The sequence below is a fragment of the Neoarius graeffei genome, chromosome 3 (assembly GCF_027579695.1).
Source record: "Neoarius graeffei isolate fNeoGra1 chromosome 3, fNeoGra1.pri, whole genome shotgun sequence".
Classification (NCBI taxonomy): domain Eukaryota; kingdom Metazoa; phylum Chordata; class Actinopteri; order Siluriformes; family Ariidae; genus Neoarius; species Neoarius graeffei.
This window is the reverse complement of record NC_083571.1, coordinates 98,154,699-98,174,000: the sequence shown is the minus strand read 5'-3', so window position 1 is coordinate 98,174,000 and position 19,302 is coordinate 98,154,699. Positions and strand designations below refer to the sequence as shown.

At 41.2% G+C, this 19,302-nt stretch overlaps 1 protein-coding gene across 1 annotated transcript in view; it reads left to right on the top strand.

Annotated features, from left to right (window-relative positions):
• The first annotated feature begins 5,854 nt into the window (after window positions 1-5,854).
• mfsd2b (MFSD2 lysolipid transporter B, sphingolipid) overlaps window positions 5,855-19,302 on the top strand; it is a 57,172-nt gene continuing 43,724 nt past the window's right edge. Inside the window, exons 1-2 of the mRNA XM_060917744.1 lie at window positions 5,855-5,897; window positions 6,261-6,368. Coding sequence (XP_060773727.1) covers window positions 6,279-6,368 — 90 coding nt within the window. The 5' untranslated portion in view covers window positions 5,855-5,897; window positions 6,261-6,278. The remainder of the gene's footprint in view (window positions 5,898-6,260; window positions 6,369-19,302) is intronic.

Below are 19,302 nucleotides of genomic sequence, written 5' to 3'. Positions count from 1 at the left end.
TTTTGGAATGTTCTTTGTCCCTGTGACATAATGGCCAGTTTTTGTTCGGATTCCCTGTGACCAGAGGTGGACAAAGTACCCAACTTCATTACTTAAGTCAAAGTACAGATCCCACTGGTTAAATGTGACTCCGATACAAGTGAAAGTTGTCCAGTCAATTTTTTTTGCTTAAGTTAAAGTACTGAAGTACTTGCTTTTAAAAATACTTAAGTATTAAAAGTACATTTTCTGTCAACGCATTGTTGTATTATTGCCACAACGCTTACAAACCCTAATGCCGTTACCAAAGACATAAATGTGAATTCACAAAATGAACGCATGCTGTGCAATCATGGTGGTTTAACGTTAAGCTAGCTAGTCAGTGCAGCTCCACCTGACATGCTAGAAGACTCTTTTCAAACTCTGAATCATATTGGGTAGCTAACGTTACTAGAAAAGAAAGATTTCTACATTCTGTTTATTTGGCAAGATTATGCTAAAACATATTTCTGAAAGGACTTCAGATACGTTAACGTTATTCATGTTAGCGTAACTCTGTTTTTACATGCTAACTCACAGTGTCCAAGTTAACTAGCTATGTGTTAACGTTAGCCATGGACAAAGCTACGGCAACTTGGCGGGCAAATCCATAGAAAGTCATTTGACTAACCAGACTGCATAGCTATTGCAACGTTATCGCTAGCTCTAAAAGCACAGACAACTTCATTGCAAGCTTTCTCTTGGAATAAAATGTTTACATATCTCAATATGCTTCTGCAGGTTGGACAGCGAGTTTTTGTAGGCCGTGATGTGGTTCGTTTTAGGTAAACAAAGCAAACATTTAAAACGAAACGGATCTTTAATCCTTTCAGAAAACTGAAGCATGGGTTCATGGGCCATGGGTGTGTACATTCCCCAGAAGAACCGCCTCCTTCCATTCTGCCATCAACTGATCATGTTAAATAATGCTGCTGAGAAATCACTGAACTTGATTTTATACAGTCTATGGACGTGATGTGACCCTAGTGATTACTGATAGGCTGTCTCAGTGTCACCTGCGAAAAAAAACACATTTTAGAAAAGAAAAAACATCCACTTCAAAACCGCTTCATAGTAATGAAGACCTTGATAGAAATGAAGTGGAGTGAAAAGTACAATATTTGCCTTTCAACTGTAGTGAAGTTAAAGTCATAAGTTTCCAAAAAAAAAAAAAAACTCAAGTAAAGTACAAATACTCAGAAAGTGTACTTAAGTACAGTACTCAAGTAAATCTACTTCGTTACTGTCCACCTCTGCCTGTGACTGAGCACTTGAAGATGGTAAATAATGGCCTACTCTACTGACATATTCCAGACAAAGTGAACATACTATTTTATGTTTCATAAGTCAACAGGGGGTGGCACGGTGGTGTAGTAGTTAGCACTGTTGCCTTACAGCAAGAAGGTCCTGGGTTCGAGCCCAGCGGCTGGTGAGGGCCTTTCTGTGCGGAGTTTGCATGTTCTCCCCGTGTCTGTGTGGGTTTCCTCCAGGTGCTCCGGTTTCCCCCACAGTCCAAAGACATGCAGGTTAGGTTAACTGGTGACTCTAAATTGACCGTAGGTGTGAATGTGAGTGTGAATGGTTGTCTGTGTCTATGTGTCAGCCCTGTGATGACCTGGCAACTTGTCCAGGGTGTACCCTGCCTTTCACCCGTAGTCAGGTGGGATAGGCTCCAGCTTGCCTGCGACCCTGTAGAACAGGATAAAGCGGCTAGAGATAATGAGATGAGATGAGAAGTCAACGGGGTTCGAACTAGACCAAAATATTAGCATAGTGGCACCAGTCATAATGGTCGGGGGTTTGGGGGCCACCTTAGGCCCCTGAAAGCTCACAGGTTCTCCATGCTCGGAGATGCATTCTAGTGCATTTCCTGGTACTTGCAGGCCTCCTGAAATTCACTCTTTTCGGTAATATTAATGATTTTTTTTTTTTTGCCAAAAGTTGCTGTGATTGTTTTTGAGTGAAGATTTATTATAATTAATATTCAACTATATTAGTGACCTATTTATGGAATAAGAATAAAACAACCAGCTCATATTCACCAAGTGTCAGCTTTATTTTCAGCTTCAGCCGTTCAATTACAATCCATGACTATCCAGATCTAAATCAGGGACCAGCACGTATTAGGTGCATGGTGCATAAGCGCCTCTTAACACGGCTGGAACTTTATCGTGAACACAGCATAAGCAAGGAGGCACTACTACTCGGGCAGCAATGCACTGGGTGCTTATGTGCATGGGGAGTGGAGTATGTCCGAATGTAGAACATTCACATGGTGGCTGTGTGGGCATAGCAAGAGAAAATTAAACAAAAGACCACATTTTCAAGATTGACAATCTTTTTATTAGTGTAGCGGCAACTTTTACAGGCGTGTTGGCAATATTGTGGGCGTAGCAGTAAGGAAACGTTGTGTATCAGCCTGATACGCTGAAAAGGGCAAGTAACAACCCTGAGTCAAGACATTGCTGAATTGTAGACTCAACCCTTGGCAAAAAATATGGAATCACTACTCTTGGAGGATGTTTTTTTTTTATTTTGTAGCATAAATACAGTGGTGCTTGAAAGTTTGTGAACCCTTTAGAATTGTCTATATTTCTGCATAAATATGACCTAAAACATCATCAGATTTTCACACAAGTCCTAAAAGTAGATAAAGAGAACCCAGTTAAATAAATGAGACAAAAATATTATACTTGGTCATTTATTTATTGAGGAAAATAATTCAATATTACATATCTGTGAGTGGCAAAAGTATGTGAACCTTTGCTTTCAGTATCTGGTGTGACCCCCTTGTGCAGCAATAACTGCAACAAAACGTTTCCGGTAACTGTTGATCAGTCCTGCACACCGGCTTGGAGGAATTTTAGCCCGTTCCTCCGTACAGAACAGCTTCAACTCTGGGATGTTGGTGGATTTCCTCACATTAACTGCTTGCTTCAGGTCCTTCCACAACATTTCGATTGGATTAAGGTCAAGGCTTTGACTTGGCCATTCCAAAACATTAACTTTATTCTTCTTTAACCATTCTTTGGTAGAACGACTTGTGTGCTTAAGGTCGTTGTCTTGTTGCATGACCCACCTTCTCTTGAGATTCAGTTCATGGACAGATGTCCTGACATTTTCCTTTAGAATTCGCTGGTATAATTCAGAATTCCTTGTTCCATCAATGATGGCAAGCCATCCTGGCCCAGATGCAGCAAAACAGGCCCAAACCATGACACTACCACCACCATGTTTCACAGATTGGATAAGGTTCTTATGCTGGAATGCAGTGTTTTTCTTTCTCCAAACATAACGGTTCTCATTTAAACCTAAAAGTTCTAGTTTGGTTTCATCCATCCACAAAACATTTTTCCAATAGCCTTCTGGCTTGTCCACATGATCTTTAGCAAACTGCAGACGAGCAGCAATGTTCTTTTTGGATAGCAGAGGCTTTCTTCTTGCAACCCCACCATGCACGCCATTGTTGTTCAGTGTTCTCCTGATGGTGGACTCATGAACATTAACATTAGTCAATGTGAGAGAGGCCTTCAGTTGCTTAGAAGTTACCCTGGGGTCCTTTGTGACCTCGCAGACTATTACACGCCTTGCTCTTGGAGTGATCTTTGTTGGTCGACCACTCCTGGGGAGAGTAACGATGGTCTTGAATTTCTTCCATTTGTACACAATCTGTCTGACTGTGGATTGGTGGAGTCCAAACTCTTTAGAGATGGTTTTGTAACTTTTTCCAGCCTGATGAGCATCAACAGCACTTTTTCTGAGGTCCTCAGAGATCTCCTTTGTTCATGCCATGATACACTTCCACAAACATGTGTTGTGAAGATCAGACTTTGATAGATCCCTGTTCTTGAAATAAAACAGGGTGCCCACTCACACCTGATTGTCATCCCATTGATTGAAAACACCTGACTCTAATTTCACCTTCAAATTAACTGCTAATCCTAGAGGTTCACATACTTTTGCCACTCACAGATATGTAATATTGGATCATTTTCCTCAATAAATAGATGACCAAGTATAATATTTTTGTCTCATTTGTTTAACTGGGTTCTCTTTATCTACTTTTAGGACTTGTGTGAAAATCTGATGATGTTTTAGGTCATATTTATGCAGAAATATAGAAAATTCTAAAGGGTTCACAAACTTTCAAGCACCACTGTAATATACTTGATGTGGTTCAGCCATCTTTAGTTGGATCTAAAGGCCTCTGCATGCTCTTGCGACAAGGCTTTCGCAGACAGCTTTTCGCAGACAGTTGTAATTTATCGTTGAGCGGGGAGTAATAGGCATGCGCGATGTTATTCACCGCCACATCGCAAGGGGGCGCGAAGTCGCTAGGAGTAGTTGGTGGGTGTGGTTAGTGGAGTGTTTATCCTCCGGTTACTTATAATGACTAGAACTGGAGTCGTATAGATGTACGTACTTCCTCACTTCCTCGATCAACCGCTCTTCGTGCTGCTCCATCTTCGCTCGTGTTTTTAAAAATGGCGGTAGTGAAAACAAAACAAACCGGGAAAGTAGGGAAGCGGAAGTGCGTGTACAGCGGATGTAGAGTGGACCAATCAGAGCCCTCTTGTCTGCGACGCTGTCTGCGAGGCTTCTGCGGTGGTCACAATTTTTGGGAGGTGCACGCAGAGCGTCTGCGAAGGTGGGGGGGCTACGCAGACTCTATCTGCGGCGCCGTCTGCGAGGACTGGGTTGTCGGCATAAATTGGCCTTAACACTGCTTGTGGTGTCAACACTTTTTTCAAATGGAACTTTGACTAACCTTCATTTACTGTTTGACATGATTATATATAATTTATTACATGTAACCTACTATTTTAATTAACATACTGCTGTTATATTTCAAGTAATTTTCTCTGGTGGAGTGTAATATTGTCGGTGATGTCAACACTTGTCAAATAGAACTTTGTGTAAATTTTATGAACTATTTAATATTAATACATTTTATTTGCAAAATTTACATAAATAATTCTGGTATTACTGATACAATGTATATTAAATAATTAAGTTTATAGTTCAGTCAGTCATTCTCTTTAGTAGATAATTGTTTACTTGAGTGTACATATAGTCCTTTTTAATTCAGTTGCTTTCTCTGGGATCTAAAATTTCTTTTTATTCAGTACATGCTTATTTGATCCCTTTAACTTGATGCAGTGTGATAAATATGCCTATTACAATAGGAGTGTATAATGTGGAATAAAACAATCGGTGCTTTGGATTATATATTGGAATTTTTTCTCGTGTATAAGGGCTCAGAGTCAAAGTGAACTTTATTGTCAGTCAGACCATGTAACAGAATTACACAGAGGATAGAAATTGCGTTTCCCCAAACTCCAAGTGTGCAGTATTAAAAAATTGACACACAACTAAACATAAAAGTGCACACAGACATCAACAGATAAGCAAATTAACACAACATATAGACAGACAGTGGGCATACAGTTCCCAGAATATTCACAGTGGTCCAGAAGTGTAGTCAAGTTTGAGGAAATGTAGTCAGTGTAGTCAACTCATGGGTGTATGTAAGAGAAAAGTACAGATTTTGTAAGGGCATGGGTAACTAAAGGTTGACATGTATGCAAGTATGAATAGGTGGGTCTTAAAGTAGAAACGGTTGAGAACCCCTGGGGTAAGGGATTGGGAATGCATTATGTCAGTGAGTCTCCACAAAGATAGAAGTACAAGAATGTGTGTGTGTGTGTGTGTGTGTGTGTGTGTGTGTGTGTGTGTGTGTGTGTGTGTGTGTGTGTGTGTGTCCCTCCACTGGGAGGCGTGCTTTTCTCTTGGAGCTTTCATCAGTTGCTCCAGCTTCCTGAGTTTCAGTCAGTCTCCTCATCTCTTGTGGAATGGAATGAAGTCGCTCCATCATTCAGGTGAGATACAAAATAAAGCTGTGACAATTCTTATGGGCAATTCTTCCATTTAGTATGGCTTGAGTTCGATAATTGGTTAGGGAACAAATGATACTTCACTTAAAATGACCTTTGTGTTGTGGATTTAACTTGAGAACCATGCTTAACGTAGACATAGTTGAGATGCATGTACTTGTTTGCTGTTTGTGGATCTTGTGGCTTGAGAATGTGTGAAAGAGCTGAGCTGAGTAAAGGAACTATAAAATCTGAGGTCATTTGTACAGTAAGCATTAGTTAATGTCTAGTGAGTGTGAGTATGTTTTTGACTCTCTGGCCCCAGGAGCAAAACTTGAATATAACCAATCTCATACTGTTGTTTCTCAGCCTGTCACTCTCATAGTCATGGCTAAAGGGAGGAAGACACCATCCAGCTCAGGTGACAAGGCAATGATGAAGCATCCCCAAGCTGTTTTCACCAAGGTCTCAGTACAGGTAAGATCTCGCTTCTGCTAAAACACTCTACAGATGAGCTGACTCATTTGTTACTTTATCCAGTTACCGTACAGTATGTGACATCGTTCAGTGTCCTTGATCTGAGTTCAAATCAGGATATGAGCTAAAGATGATAAAAAAAAACCCAAACAGTTGCTTTATTTATGTTAGGATACAAATCTGAATGTTTCTGCACAGGTGGGTTTTGATGGCTTGCTGAATGATATGTTTTAATAAGTGAAAGGAATGCTTGCAAGGCTTATTGATGCATTTTCAAGCTGGATGGAGATGCTTTGTGGCTACACACAAAATACGAAAGACAATTTTAAGCATGTATTATCGATTTTAAAACAACATTTATAAGTATATTACAAGCTACCAGTTAAGTTAGCAATCTCAGTCATGTAAAAATGGTGTGTTTGTGATGTTGGATGTCTGGATTTTACCAGTCAGGTATTAATTTATAGTATGAAAGATTAACTTGAATAAATACCAAAAAAATTAATGCATGATATGTGTTCTGTCTGGTATCAAAGTCAAAGTCAAAGTCCTTCCCACGCCTTACAGTACCTGGTATTCCTAGGCAGTCTCCCACTCAAGTACTAACCAGGCCCAACCTGTATGTGGCGCATCGGGCGGCGCCGATCTCTGTTTCCATAGCCCTCGGCCTCTCGCCTATTACATAGCTAGGGTTACAGTGGGGGGCTAGTCCTCTGGTAACCACGAGAGTTTAACTCCCCATGCACATCTGTATTGCAGCGTGCCTTGCCAGATGGCAGTAGGTACCATTTTTATGATGGTCATTGGTATGCAATAAGTATGCAATAAGTTAACTCCTGCACATAATGCAGGGTCGCACTATATAATTACTGAATTGTGGTACACTTTTTATGAGATTGGAAAGCACATATTACGTGTCAAATTCTAATTACGTTCTGAAATCTATTTGATCACAGTGCGGTGTGCTCAGAAATCTGTAGATTGTCACGTTTCTAAACTGCAAGTGTCATCAGAGTGTAAATTATTCTTTCAGGCAGGAAGAAAAAATTTTTCTACCATGGGAACTGCAGTGACATCCAAATATACTGTACAACGTAGTAATTTACATCCACATGAACCGGTTACATTATTTTCGACGCAAAAGCAATGCACAACCATATTGCACCAGCAGGTTCTCCCACCGTCAGATGTGGAGTAAAACCACAAAACCATGTGATGCTACATGAACTGCCAAGTGAAATAGCAGTCAAGATTTCTATGCGACTGCCCCTTTGAGTGACCGTCTTATTGAGTGACCACAGTGAAATGCTAGTTTTTTTTTGTGTGTGTGAATAATATATGGAGGGAAAAAGCACTAATGCATCTCTTGTTCTCACAGCTCACATCACGTGAGACACAGAGACCCCTTGTGGTTAAATATAGACAAAAAGCAGACAGCCATGATAGAGGATACAATTGAGAAATTGAATTATGCTGAGAGTGGGAATCTCTAGGACTGTGGTAAAAGGCATTGTGTGAACAGGGGTGCAAGTTGTGCATTACTGAACTGCCATATTGAATTCGGCAAAAATCTGACAGGCCTTGAAAAGTTCTGTTATGTTCTCATGACTTTCAGCTTGTTGTTCTGAAGAATCAAAGTATTTACATGATAAAACAGACATAAGTCATGAGATCTAGATTCGAGAGGATGTTTTTGTGTTCTGAATGGAGGCCATCTGCTGTAACGGTGCTGCTAAATGAAGCTGTCTGTATAGTTCTGCTTCATGCACCAGCATTATACTGCAATCATCTCTCAGTATTAAATATCTGCACAAAAACACAGTATCTATCTATCCATCCATCCATTATCCATAGCCGCTTATCCTGTACAGGGTTGCAGGTAAGCTGGAGCCTATCCCAGCTGACTACGGGTGAGAGGCGCGGTACACCCTGGACAAGTCGCCAGGTCATCGCAGGGCTGACACATAGACACAGACAACCATTCACACTCACATTCACACCTACGGTCAATTTAGAGCCACCAGTTAACCTAACCTGCATGTCTTTGGACTGTGGGGGAAACCGGAGTACCCGGAGGAAACCCACGCGGACACGGGGAGAACATGCAAACTCCACACAGAAAGGCCCCCGCCGGCCCCGGGGCTCGAACCCAGGACCTTCTTGCTGTGAGGCGACAGTGCTAACCACTAGACCACCGTGCTGCCAAAACACAGTATCTAGTTCAGGGAGGGAAAAAAAAAAAACAGCTGTGCACTGATTCATTGTGCCATCAGGGATGTGCTGTGATAATTCATGGTAAATTCATTCAGCTTGTACACTGATTAAAAAAGCAAAAACAAAAATCCACTGCTAAATCCCAGCAGTTATAAATCCTTCACCCTTGTATTATGTCATCCCAGTTAGTGTTTCACACACAATCTGCTTCGAAGTCAGCCGGGTGACGCAGATCAAAGGATAAAAATGGATTCTGTCTCATTAAATTACTTTATTCGTGATGGTTTTCTGCTTCCAGATTAAACCCACAACAAAAGAATAGAATAGAATCGAAATCTTTATTGTCATTATAGCATGTACAACAAAATTAAATTATTTCAGGAGATCATGTCAGCTATAAATGTTATTCACCCAACAGAATGCAAACAAAAACGAAAACCAACGCGCACACAAACAGCCATCCAAAGCACCGAAAAGGAAAGCACCGAGCCATTGGAACTATGGCCTCATTATTGCCCCTGCCTCATTATTGCCTCATTATATAAAGGTAAATGAACAGAGAGTATTACACTTTTTGATTATACAAGAAGGTCTAAACGGTTATGAGTTGTCAAACCAGACAGGCCTCTAGAAAAGAAATACAACAGATGTTGTTTTCATGACAAGCCATGCAGCCTGTGGTACAACCAGTTCTGTGACTAACAGCAGGCCAATACTAAGGAACTGGCCCAAAAAAAAAAAAGAGAGTCGTGCTGCTGACAGTAGCTTTTGATGGTAGATGAAATACTATACATAAGGAATGAAAAACGAGAGCATGTTCTCCTCATGCCTGCGTTTCCTCAAGGTCCTCCAGTTTCCTCCCACAGTCCAAATACATGCGGATTTGGTCAATAGAGGCTTTGCACCATCACGTGACCCCATAACAAGGGTAACTAAGGTGCCATGATAGGGAGCACGCTTGTATTGCTTCACCCAGCCTAGTTAGTTGTTATTGATCAGTATGGGAAGGTTTTGCTGCGTTTTTGGATATGCAAATCGTTTTGAACAAAACAAAGACATCACATTTTTTTAAAAATTTACTAAAAGTAATTCATTATCAGGGAAAAAAACTAGAGAAATTTCTTAATGTAGAAAGGAAAAATGGAGGAAAAAACATTCAGCGGGACTCGGTGTTGAAAGGAAAGGTCAAAAAACCTATAGTATGCTCACTTCATTTCCACGAAGGTAAGAATTCAAAAAAAATTATTTCACAACTGTAGCGCGGTGCTCATTTTTATACAGTGAAGTGAACATGAGTCGCAACACAGCAGCTCAGCAGAGCCTCACCTTCACAGAGACTTAAAGTGCATTTATATTCGGGAATCCTTCGGAGCAAGTTGTGCACATGCTTGGGACCCAGTCATTATGGGAAACACCTGATGCTGATTTGAGTGCAGTCAGCACACACAAATAAGGGCACTGTTTTCACAGAGACTTTGTGAAGTATTGTGTCAGGTATGCGGCGGTAGATGGGTCTAAGTGCAGGAAGAGTGTTTATTAGCAGGTGTGATATTTACAAAAACAAAACACAAACGAAACCGAAAGCAGAGTCATAAACATGGCTAGAAACAAATGTGACAGTGATAATGATAATACTTCACAAAGCCTCTGTGTCCTTATATGCATGTGCTGGCTCCACTCAAATCAAGTGTTTCCCATAATGACTGGGTCCCAGTGCACAACACACTCTGAAGGATCCCCGAATGTAAATGCACATTAAGTCTCGGTGAAGGTGAGGCTCTGCAGTGCTGCTGTGTTGAGGCCCATGTTCAGTTCACTGTATAAGAATGAGCACTGTGCTGCAGTTGTGAAATAATTTTTTTAATTCTTACCTTCGTAGAAATGAAGTGAGCATACCATAGGGTTTTTGACCTCTCTGTTCAACACGAGTCCCGCTGAATGTTTTTCCCCCATTTTTCCCTTCTACCTTAAGAAAATTCTCCAAACACCCCCCCCCCCCCCCCCCCCCCCCCCCATGAATTACTTTTGGTAAATTAAAAAAAATCTGATGTCATTGTTTCATTCAAAATGATTTGCATATCCAAAAATGCAGCAAAACCTTCCCATATTGATCAATAACAACTAATTTGGCTGAATTAAGCACTAGAAGCGTGCCCCCTGTCATGGCACCCTAATTACAGTTGCTATGGGGTCATGTGATGGTGCAAAGCCTCTATTAGCTACTCTAAATTACCCATAGGTGTGAATGAGAGTGTGAATGGATGTTTGACTCTGTGTAGCCCTGCGTGAGATTGGTGACCTGTGAGAGAGGGTGTATCCTGCCGCTTGCCCAAAATCAGCTGGGATTGGCTCCAGCTTCACCTACAGCCTTGACAGATAAGCAGTATGGATGGATGGATGAACAATGATAGGAAAATAATCATCTCCCACCCCAAATATGACAGTTATCCAATAACTGCACATCCCAGAGTATTCCTCTTATACCACAGTGATTTGCCAATGATTAAGAAGCAAAAGAACTTTATTCATCACACGCTTGTGAAATTCCTCTCTGCATTTAACCCATCTGAAGTAGTGAACACACACATGAGCAATGAGCACACGCACATACCCAGAGCAGTGGGCAGCCATGCTAACAGCGCTCAGGGAGGGGTTGGGAGTTACAGTAGGTGCCTCGCTCAAGGGCACCTCAGCCCAAGGCCATCCCATATTAACCTAACCGCATGTCTTTGAACTGTGGGGGAAACCGGAGCACCCAGAGGAAACCCACGCAGACACAGGGAGAGCATGTAAACTCCACACAGAAAGGCCCCCGCCAGCCACTGGGCTCAAACCCAGAACCTTCTTGCTGTGAGGTAACCATGCTAACCATTTACACCACTGTGCCGCCCAATTACTATTTTTTAATTTATTAAACATTGACATGTCAAATATTTTAACCAATTATAGTTACATTTAATGTTATGGAACATCTGTGAGACAAATTAGCACCTGTTATGACTTAAATTATGGCAGCTAAAAACAATAATTCCTTCACTAGCCTTTTTTTTTTTTCATTTCCTTTGGAGTTACTGGGACTAAACCCCTGGCTAGTCATGTTACAGAGAAACCAGAAAACTCAGAGAAAGCCCTCTGTCCTGAAGACTCTCCCAGGATGAAAAATGTAACTGACCGTTATAAATCTCCGACATTGGAGATTCTGTCTATAAATATTAAATAAACATCTCTTTATAGAAAAATTCATCACCATGTCAATGATTAGACAATTTTATTTAATAAATACCAACAGTTAATTTTTTCATTAATAGTCATACACTTCCCTGTAAACGACCTGTTACTATATAAATACAGTAATAACATGCTGGAATGAAGACATTAATAGAAATATGTGATTTGATTGCAGCCTGCACTATTGTCAGAGAGTCATACAATTGTAGAAAATAATCAGCACCTTCTGACCAATTGTATTTAAGAATTCAATAGTGTTGTGGTACGAAGTTTTTAAATCCCAGACTTTTTGTTGGTGCCTTATGTTTAATTAACCTCAGAAAGTACCTACTAGCTCTGAGCACTATAAAAAGCTTGCTGGCTTTCCTTTTGGTCCCGTACTCATGACTGCAGTGTGTACTATCTATGAGGAAATCAGATATTTTGTGCCTAGACCCAAAAGATTTCCTGTTTATGTCTGTGAGAAAGATGCAGCTGTGTTAACCTCATACTATACAAGGCATCAGTTTGGCTCTTCACTGAAAGTTACACACGTCATATTCATAAAATAGAATTTCGTCCCTGGAAAATACTTAATAATCTCTGTAAAGTGTTCCTAATTATTTATTAAAGCTAGACGGCCTTTTGATTTCATAAAATCAGTGAAATTTAGTTCCCTCTGAAATTTGGTCATTGTGATATATGTTTATTTCTGTTATGTCTCACAAATTATCAGGCCATTCTGTGGCTGGGAAGTTATTTAATTTGAGGGGATTAAAGCAAATAATGTGCATGAAATTGCTCACTTTGTACAGTCAAGCAGACAGAGGAAGTCCGTGTGTGCATGCACAGGGTTATCTTCTTCTTCTTCTTTTGGGTTTTACAGCAGCTGGCATCCAGTGTTGCGTTACTGCCATCTACAGGTTTACCTTGACCGTGCACTGACAGTTCCATCATTCTGTCGCTAAACGAACAGCTGATCACACCAAGGTGCTCGCTGACCGCCGATATTTATTAGTTTGGTCCTGCGTTTCCTTTCCTTCGCAACATAACGTCTTTTCTTCTCGCTTTCCGTTACTGTAGTCGGTCTTTCACGTTTCATTCGCACACTCACGTCCTCCATTTTTCTCTCCTGTTTCAAATTTGTATCCCACAATGCCTTGCGCGAACGGGGAAAGCCCATCACATGATGCATGACATAGTATATTTAATTGGGTCATGGTGAAGCAGGAAAAAATAGCGGAGAATTTAGGGCCATGTGGCCCTAAATTAATTAATTGTTCTGTTAAAAAAATAAAATAAAATAAAATAAAATAAAATTGGAAGTCTGTGATTCGAATTCAGTAGCTTTTGGTCCACTAAACAAAATAATTGGGTGTCGGGGAAAATTCTTTTTATGACCTACACTTGAAAAATCTGAAAGGCAGTCTAGCGTTAAAATGTACAAAATATCAGAGAGTAAAAACAAAGTTTAGTAACAGGTTTACTTAACAACCTCCTGCTGCACACTAACAGTAGACAAACAACGTCCGCACTCAGAGAATGGCTGAAAGTTTAAAGTCACTTGATTTTATCCTTGATTTGATGTCAGGCTTGCCTTACTTTTGAATAATTACATAGCGATTTCCTGGTAATTGTGCTTCTTGTAGCCATGCGCTTTTTCAAGCTGGAGAAACCTAGAAAGGGAACGTGAAAAATCAACCAGTTAATTATAGTATCTTTTGAAGGCCTATTGGCTTTGGCTTCTGTGGTTGTTTTGTTGTTGCCGGTTTCAGGCACAGCCCTGGAAAGAGAAAGCGTGCACGGCGACAGCCAAAAACCAGCTTCGATTGAGCAGATGAAGGAGTTGGGTGAAACGTGGAAATACAGGGTTTAGGATGTCCTTGGCTACTGGAGTATTTTCAGCTCTCTCATGCCTGTCTGACTGAGACAGTAATAAATATAAGGTTCTTCCAGCTGTGGTTAGCGTCAAACCTATGGCACTTTAATGTTTCACAAGAAATCACATCCAATACTCATATACACACATGCACCCTTATAAACACACTCCCCCCCCCCCCCCCCCCCCCCCCCCCCCCAAGACATTCAGAGACAAGACGCAAGACTGAGTGCCAGTGAAAATCATTTACACCCGGTCTCACACACAGAAACACATACAAAGTCAAACCCCAGGCGCTTTGTACTCAAGGAAGTGACAGGAAGTGACTTTGATTGACAGGTATTTTAAACTCTTGCTATCATGAAGGATTTTGATGATGAAAAGGTTACTACCCAATCCCACCCATGCACTGGAAAAATGAGAGTAGTGGGATTGAGTGTGCAGTGACCACATTAGAGAGCCATATGTGATACATATCACCCAAAAGCTTTGTTAATGAGTTTCAGAGACGCCTGCATTTTGGCGGGGTATCTGACCTTTAACCAGATATTCAGTCACTGTAAAGCCGAGTTCAACAAATAACTTCAACAATCACACATTGCCAACTTGGATTTCAGACTATGGAATGTAAAACAGATGGGGCTCTGATATCAGCAGGCTGCTTTATCATTCCCACATGGGAATATTACTGTGAGGTGTGGAAAGACATTAAAAACAAATGAAACATATTCTGCACCTACAATAGAATAGCTACTGCTATTGTGAGAAAATCAAGAGCAGATTTTTTTTTTTTTTTTTTAGTTTGAAAGATATGTAGTAATATATACAGAATGGGGCGGCACGGTGGTGTAGTGGTTAGCGCTGTCGCCTCACAGCAAGAAGGTCCGGGTTCGAGCCCTGCGGCCGGCGAGGGCCTTTCTGTGTGGAGTTTGCATGTTCTCCCCGTGTCCGCGTGGGTTTCCTCCGGGTGCTCTGGTTTCCCCCACAGTCCAAAGACATGCAGGTTAGGTTAACTGGTGACTCTAAATTGACCGTAGGTGTGAGTGTGAATGGTTGCTTGTGTCTATGTGTCAGCCCTGTGATGACCTGGTGACTTGTCCAGGGTGTACCCCGCCTTTCGCCCGTAGTCAGCTGGGATAGGCTCCAGTTTGCCTGCGACCCTGTTTGTCTTCTCATGTTGAAAAATTTGCATTTATCGTGTGAAATACATAGAAGATCTGAGTGACATATTTAAATAAAATTGGTTGGCATTGAGGTGGTACGGTGGTGTAGTGGTTAGCGCTGTTGCCTCACAGCAAGAAGGTTCTGGGTTTGAGCCCAGTGGCTGACGGGGGCCTTTTTGTGTGGAGTTTGAATGTTCTCCCTGTGTCTGTGTGGGTTTCCTCTGGGTGCTCCGGTTTCCCCCACAGCCCAAAGACATGCAGGTTAGGCTAATTGGAGGCTCTACATTGACTGTAGGTGTGAATGTGAGTGTGAATGGTTGTTTGTCTCTATGTGTCAGCCCTGTGATGATCTGGCGACTTGTCCAGGGTATACCCTGCCTCTCGCCCATAGTCAGCTGGGATAGGCTCCAGCTTGCCTGTGACCCTGCACAGGATAAGTGGTTATGGATAATGGATGGATGGTTGGCTGGCATTGAGTGGTCTATCAGATATATTCCATTCAGCAAGCATGATATTGAACGAGGCGAAGACGAGTTCAATATCATGCTAGCTGAATGGAATATCTGATATACCATGAAAAAAAGCCAGCCAATATTATTATTATACATACACACTCTCTTTTCCAGTTTTTCGATGTCCATTGGTATGTTTTTCTCTTGTAAACAGAGGGGAACCGTCAGGGCCTTGTAGGCCTTCAGAAAAGGCCCAAAACATATCAGCATTTCAAATGATATGTTTAATTTCTTTCATTCTTTAATTGCTTTCATTCTTTCATAATTCCATGATAATTATTCTCTTCTAATTCTAATTTGCCTCATTTTCTATCAAATTTGCTTCAGAAATGAAAGGGATACTGTCCTGAAAATATTAAAATCGAGTTATCCAATGAGATTTTTTTGTTTGTTGGACAGAAGGCCATGGCAGTGTATGTTTATGTAGGAAGTGACAGATGAATTAACCAATACGATTTTGATTTATAGTGGGATGGACCAAAAATTGATCGCCCTTTGTCTTCTCAAAGGCCAACACAAGCTTACCCGCGAGTCGGCGCCGTCAGCGCAGCAGTGAAGTGACCTTCCAGCCAGTGTAGTGTGCATCAGTAGTGTTAGCAAATGCTAATAAAGTAGTCAAGCCAGTGTTATCGAGAGCAAGTAGCACTGGTTAATGACTGAGAAACTAAGATTTCTGTTTCCAGACTCTTCCTCCACGCACGCTCGCTACAGTATTTTTCACTCAGAATTAATTATTCATTTCCCTTTGTAATTTACTTAATTACTTTTAAAATCAACATTGACAGCTACACATGCCACGGCTACCTGGCAGCCTGCCGCTAATCCCTTGCAAAATCCTTTTTTGGTGTGTCTAGCTAAGTTTTGGCTGGGCTGAAGTCCCAGCTCTAATAGTAATGGTTCACCACTGCTTGTAAATATGCATGAAGAATACCTAATGAAGTTTTGTTAGCCTTTCGGGTGTTCAACGTGTCTTTCTTTTTCCTGGCAGACAAACAAATGCTTCTGCGCATGCACAGCAGAAAATTTTCTCATTGGATATTCGCATCAGCTCCAATGTGTGACGTCATGTTGTCTTGACAACCATGCAATATCGTAAACCATATTGAACGCTCATTCTCCATTGGGTGGAGTGATGTAATACATGTAGGATAAGCGATATGCTAACAATATTGCATGCTATCAAACCAAATGAATGAAACCTGCTAGAAGGGAATAGAATACATGTTTTTATTACATGGAAAAAGTGTCCTGTATGTATAATAATTTCTGATATTTCACTCCAATGATGTTACTCCCAGCATTTTCTTGCTGACTCAATGCACATTGTCAAAATGGCGAACCGGTTAAAAAATACAATATTTTGATTTACTTGCATACAGTGGTGCTTGAAAGTTTGTGAACCCTTTAGAATTTTCTATATTTCTGCATAAATATGACCTAAAACATCATCAGATTTCATACAAGTCCTGAAAGTAGATAAAGAGAACCCAGTTAAACAAATGAGACAAAAATATTACACTTGGTCATTTATTTATTGAGGAAAATGATACAATATTACATATCTGTGAGTGGCAAAAGTATGTAAACCTTTGCTTTCAGTATCTGGTGTGACCCCCTTGTGCAGCAATAACTGCAACTAAACGTTTCCGGTAACTGTTGATCAGTCCTGCACACCGGCTTGGAGGAATTTTAGCCCGTTCCTCCGTACAGAACAGCTTCAACTCTGGGATGTTGGTGGGTTTCCTCACATGAACTGCTCGCTTCAGGTCCTTCCACAACATTTCGATTGGATTAAGGTCAGGACTTTGACTTGGCCATTCCAAAACATTAACTTTATTCTTCGTTAACCATTCTTTGGTAGAACAACTTGTGTGCTTAGGGTCGTTGTCTTGCTGCATGACCAGCCTTCTCTTGAGATTCAGTTCATGGACAGATATCCTGACATTTCCTTTAGAATTCACTGGTATAATTCAGAATTCCTTGTTCCATCAATGATGGCAAGCCGTCCTGGTCCAGATGCAGCAAAACAGGCCCAAATCATGATACTACCACCACCATGTTTCACAGATGGGATAAGGTTCTTATGCTGGAATGCAGTGTTTTCCTTTCTCCAAACATAAAGTTTCTCATTTAAACCAGAAATTTCTATTTTGGTCTCATCCATCCACAAAACATTTTTCCAATAGCCTTCTGGTTTGTCCACGTGATCTTTAGCAAACTGCAGATGAGCAGCAATGTTCTTTTTGGATAGCAGTGGCTTTCTTCTTGCAACCCCACCATGCACACCATTGTTGTTCAGTGTTCTCCTGATGGTGGACTCATGAGCATTAACATTAGCCAATGTGAGAGAGGCCTTCAGTTGCTTAGAAATTACCCTGGGGTCCTTTGTGACCTCGCAGACTATTACACGCCTTGCTCTTGGAGTGATCTTTGTTGGTCAACCACTCCTGGGGACGGTAACAATGGTCTTGAATTTCTTCCATTTGCACACAGTCTGTCTGACTGTGGATTGGTGGAGTCCAAACTCTTTAGATATGGTTTTGTAACCTTTTCCAGCCTGATGAGCATCAACAACGCTTTTTCTGAGGTCCTCAGAAATCTCCTTAGTTCATGCCATGATACACTTCCACAAACATGTGTTGTGAAGATCAGACTTTGATGGATCCATGCTCTTTAAATAAAACAGCGTCCCCACTCACACCTGATTGTCATCCCATTGATTGAAAACACCTGACTCTAATTTCACCTTCATATTAACTGCTAATCCTAGAGGTTCACATACTTTTGCCACTCACAGATATGTAATATTGGATCATTTTCCTCAATAAATAAATGACCAAGTATAATATTTTTGTCTCATTTGTTTAACTGGGTTCTCTTTATCTACTTTTAGGACTTGTGTGAAAATCTGATGATGTTTTAGGTCATATGTATGCAGAAATACAGGAAATTCTAAAGGGCTCACAAACTTTCAAGCACCACTGTATGTTTTTGTGGATGTGTCCATATAATATAAAAAACATTACATGGTTGCGTGAAGATATGAAGTTTATCTTCTTGTGTTGAAAATGTTTTGTTCACCACTCAAACTTCATATCTATCTATCTATCGATCGATCGATCGATCGATCGATAGATATATGAAGTTTGACGCCCTATAGGCCAATTGTCTGTCAGTTGCTAGCTTCGTACATCTATCAAGAGCACACACACACACTTAATCTACTGTTGGCTTGCTAGGCCTGTCGCAAGTTCACAACCATTCATACCTATGGTCAATTTAGAGCCACTAATTAACCTAACCTGCATGTCTTTGGACTGTGGGGGAAACCAGAGCACCCAGAGGAAACCCACACAGACACGGAAAACATGCAAACTCCACACAGAAAGGCCCTTGTTGACCACGAACGCAGAACCTTCTTGCTGTGAGGCAACAGTGCTAACCACTACACCACCGTGTCACCCCATATATAGGGGTGGCACGGTGGTGTAGTGGTTAGCGCTGTTGCCTCACAGCAAGAAGTTCCGGGTTCGAGCCCCGTGGCTGGCGAGGGCCTTTCTGTGTGGAGTTTGCATGTTCTCCCCGTGTCTGCGTGGGTTTCCTCCAGGTGCTCCGGTTTCCCCCACAGTCCAAAGACATGCAGGTTAGGTTAACTGGTGACTCTAAATTGACCGTAGGTGTGAATGGTTGTCTGTGTCTATGTGTCAGCCCTGTGATGACCTGGCGACTTGTCCAGGGTGTACCCCGCCTTTCGCCCGTAGTCAGCTGGGATAGGCTTCAGCTTGCCTGCGACCCTGTTGAACAGGATAAAGCGGCTAGAGATAATGAGATGATATATATATATATATATATATATATATATATGAAAGAGAAGCAAAGATTCTTTTTTTCCATCTTAATTGTTATTTGATCTTAGACACATTCATGGCACTTAAAACCATGTACCAGAGTATCATACT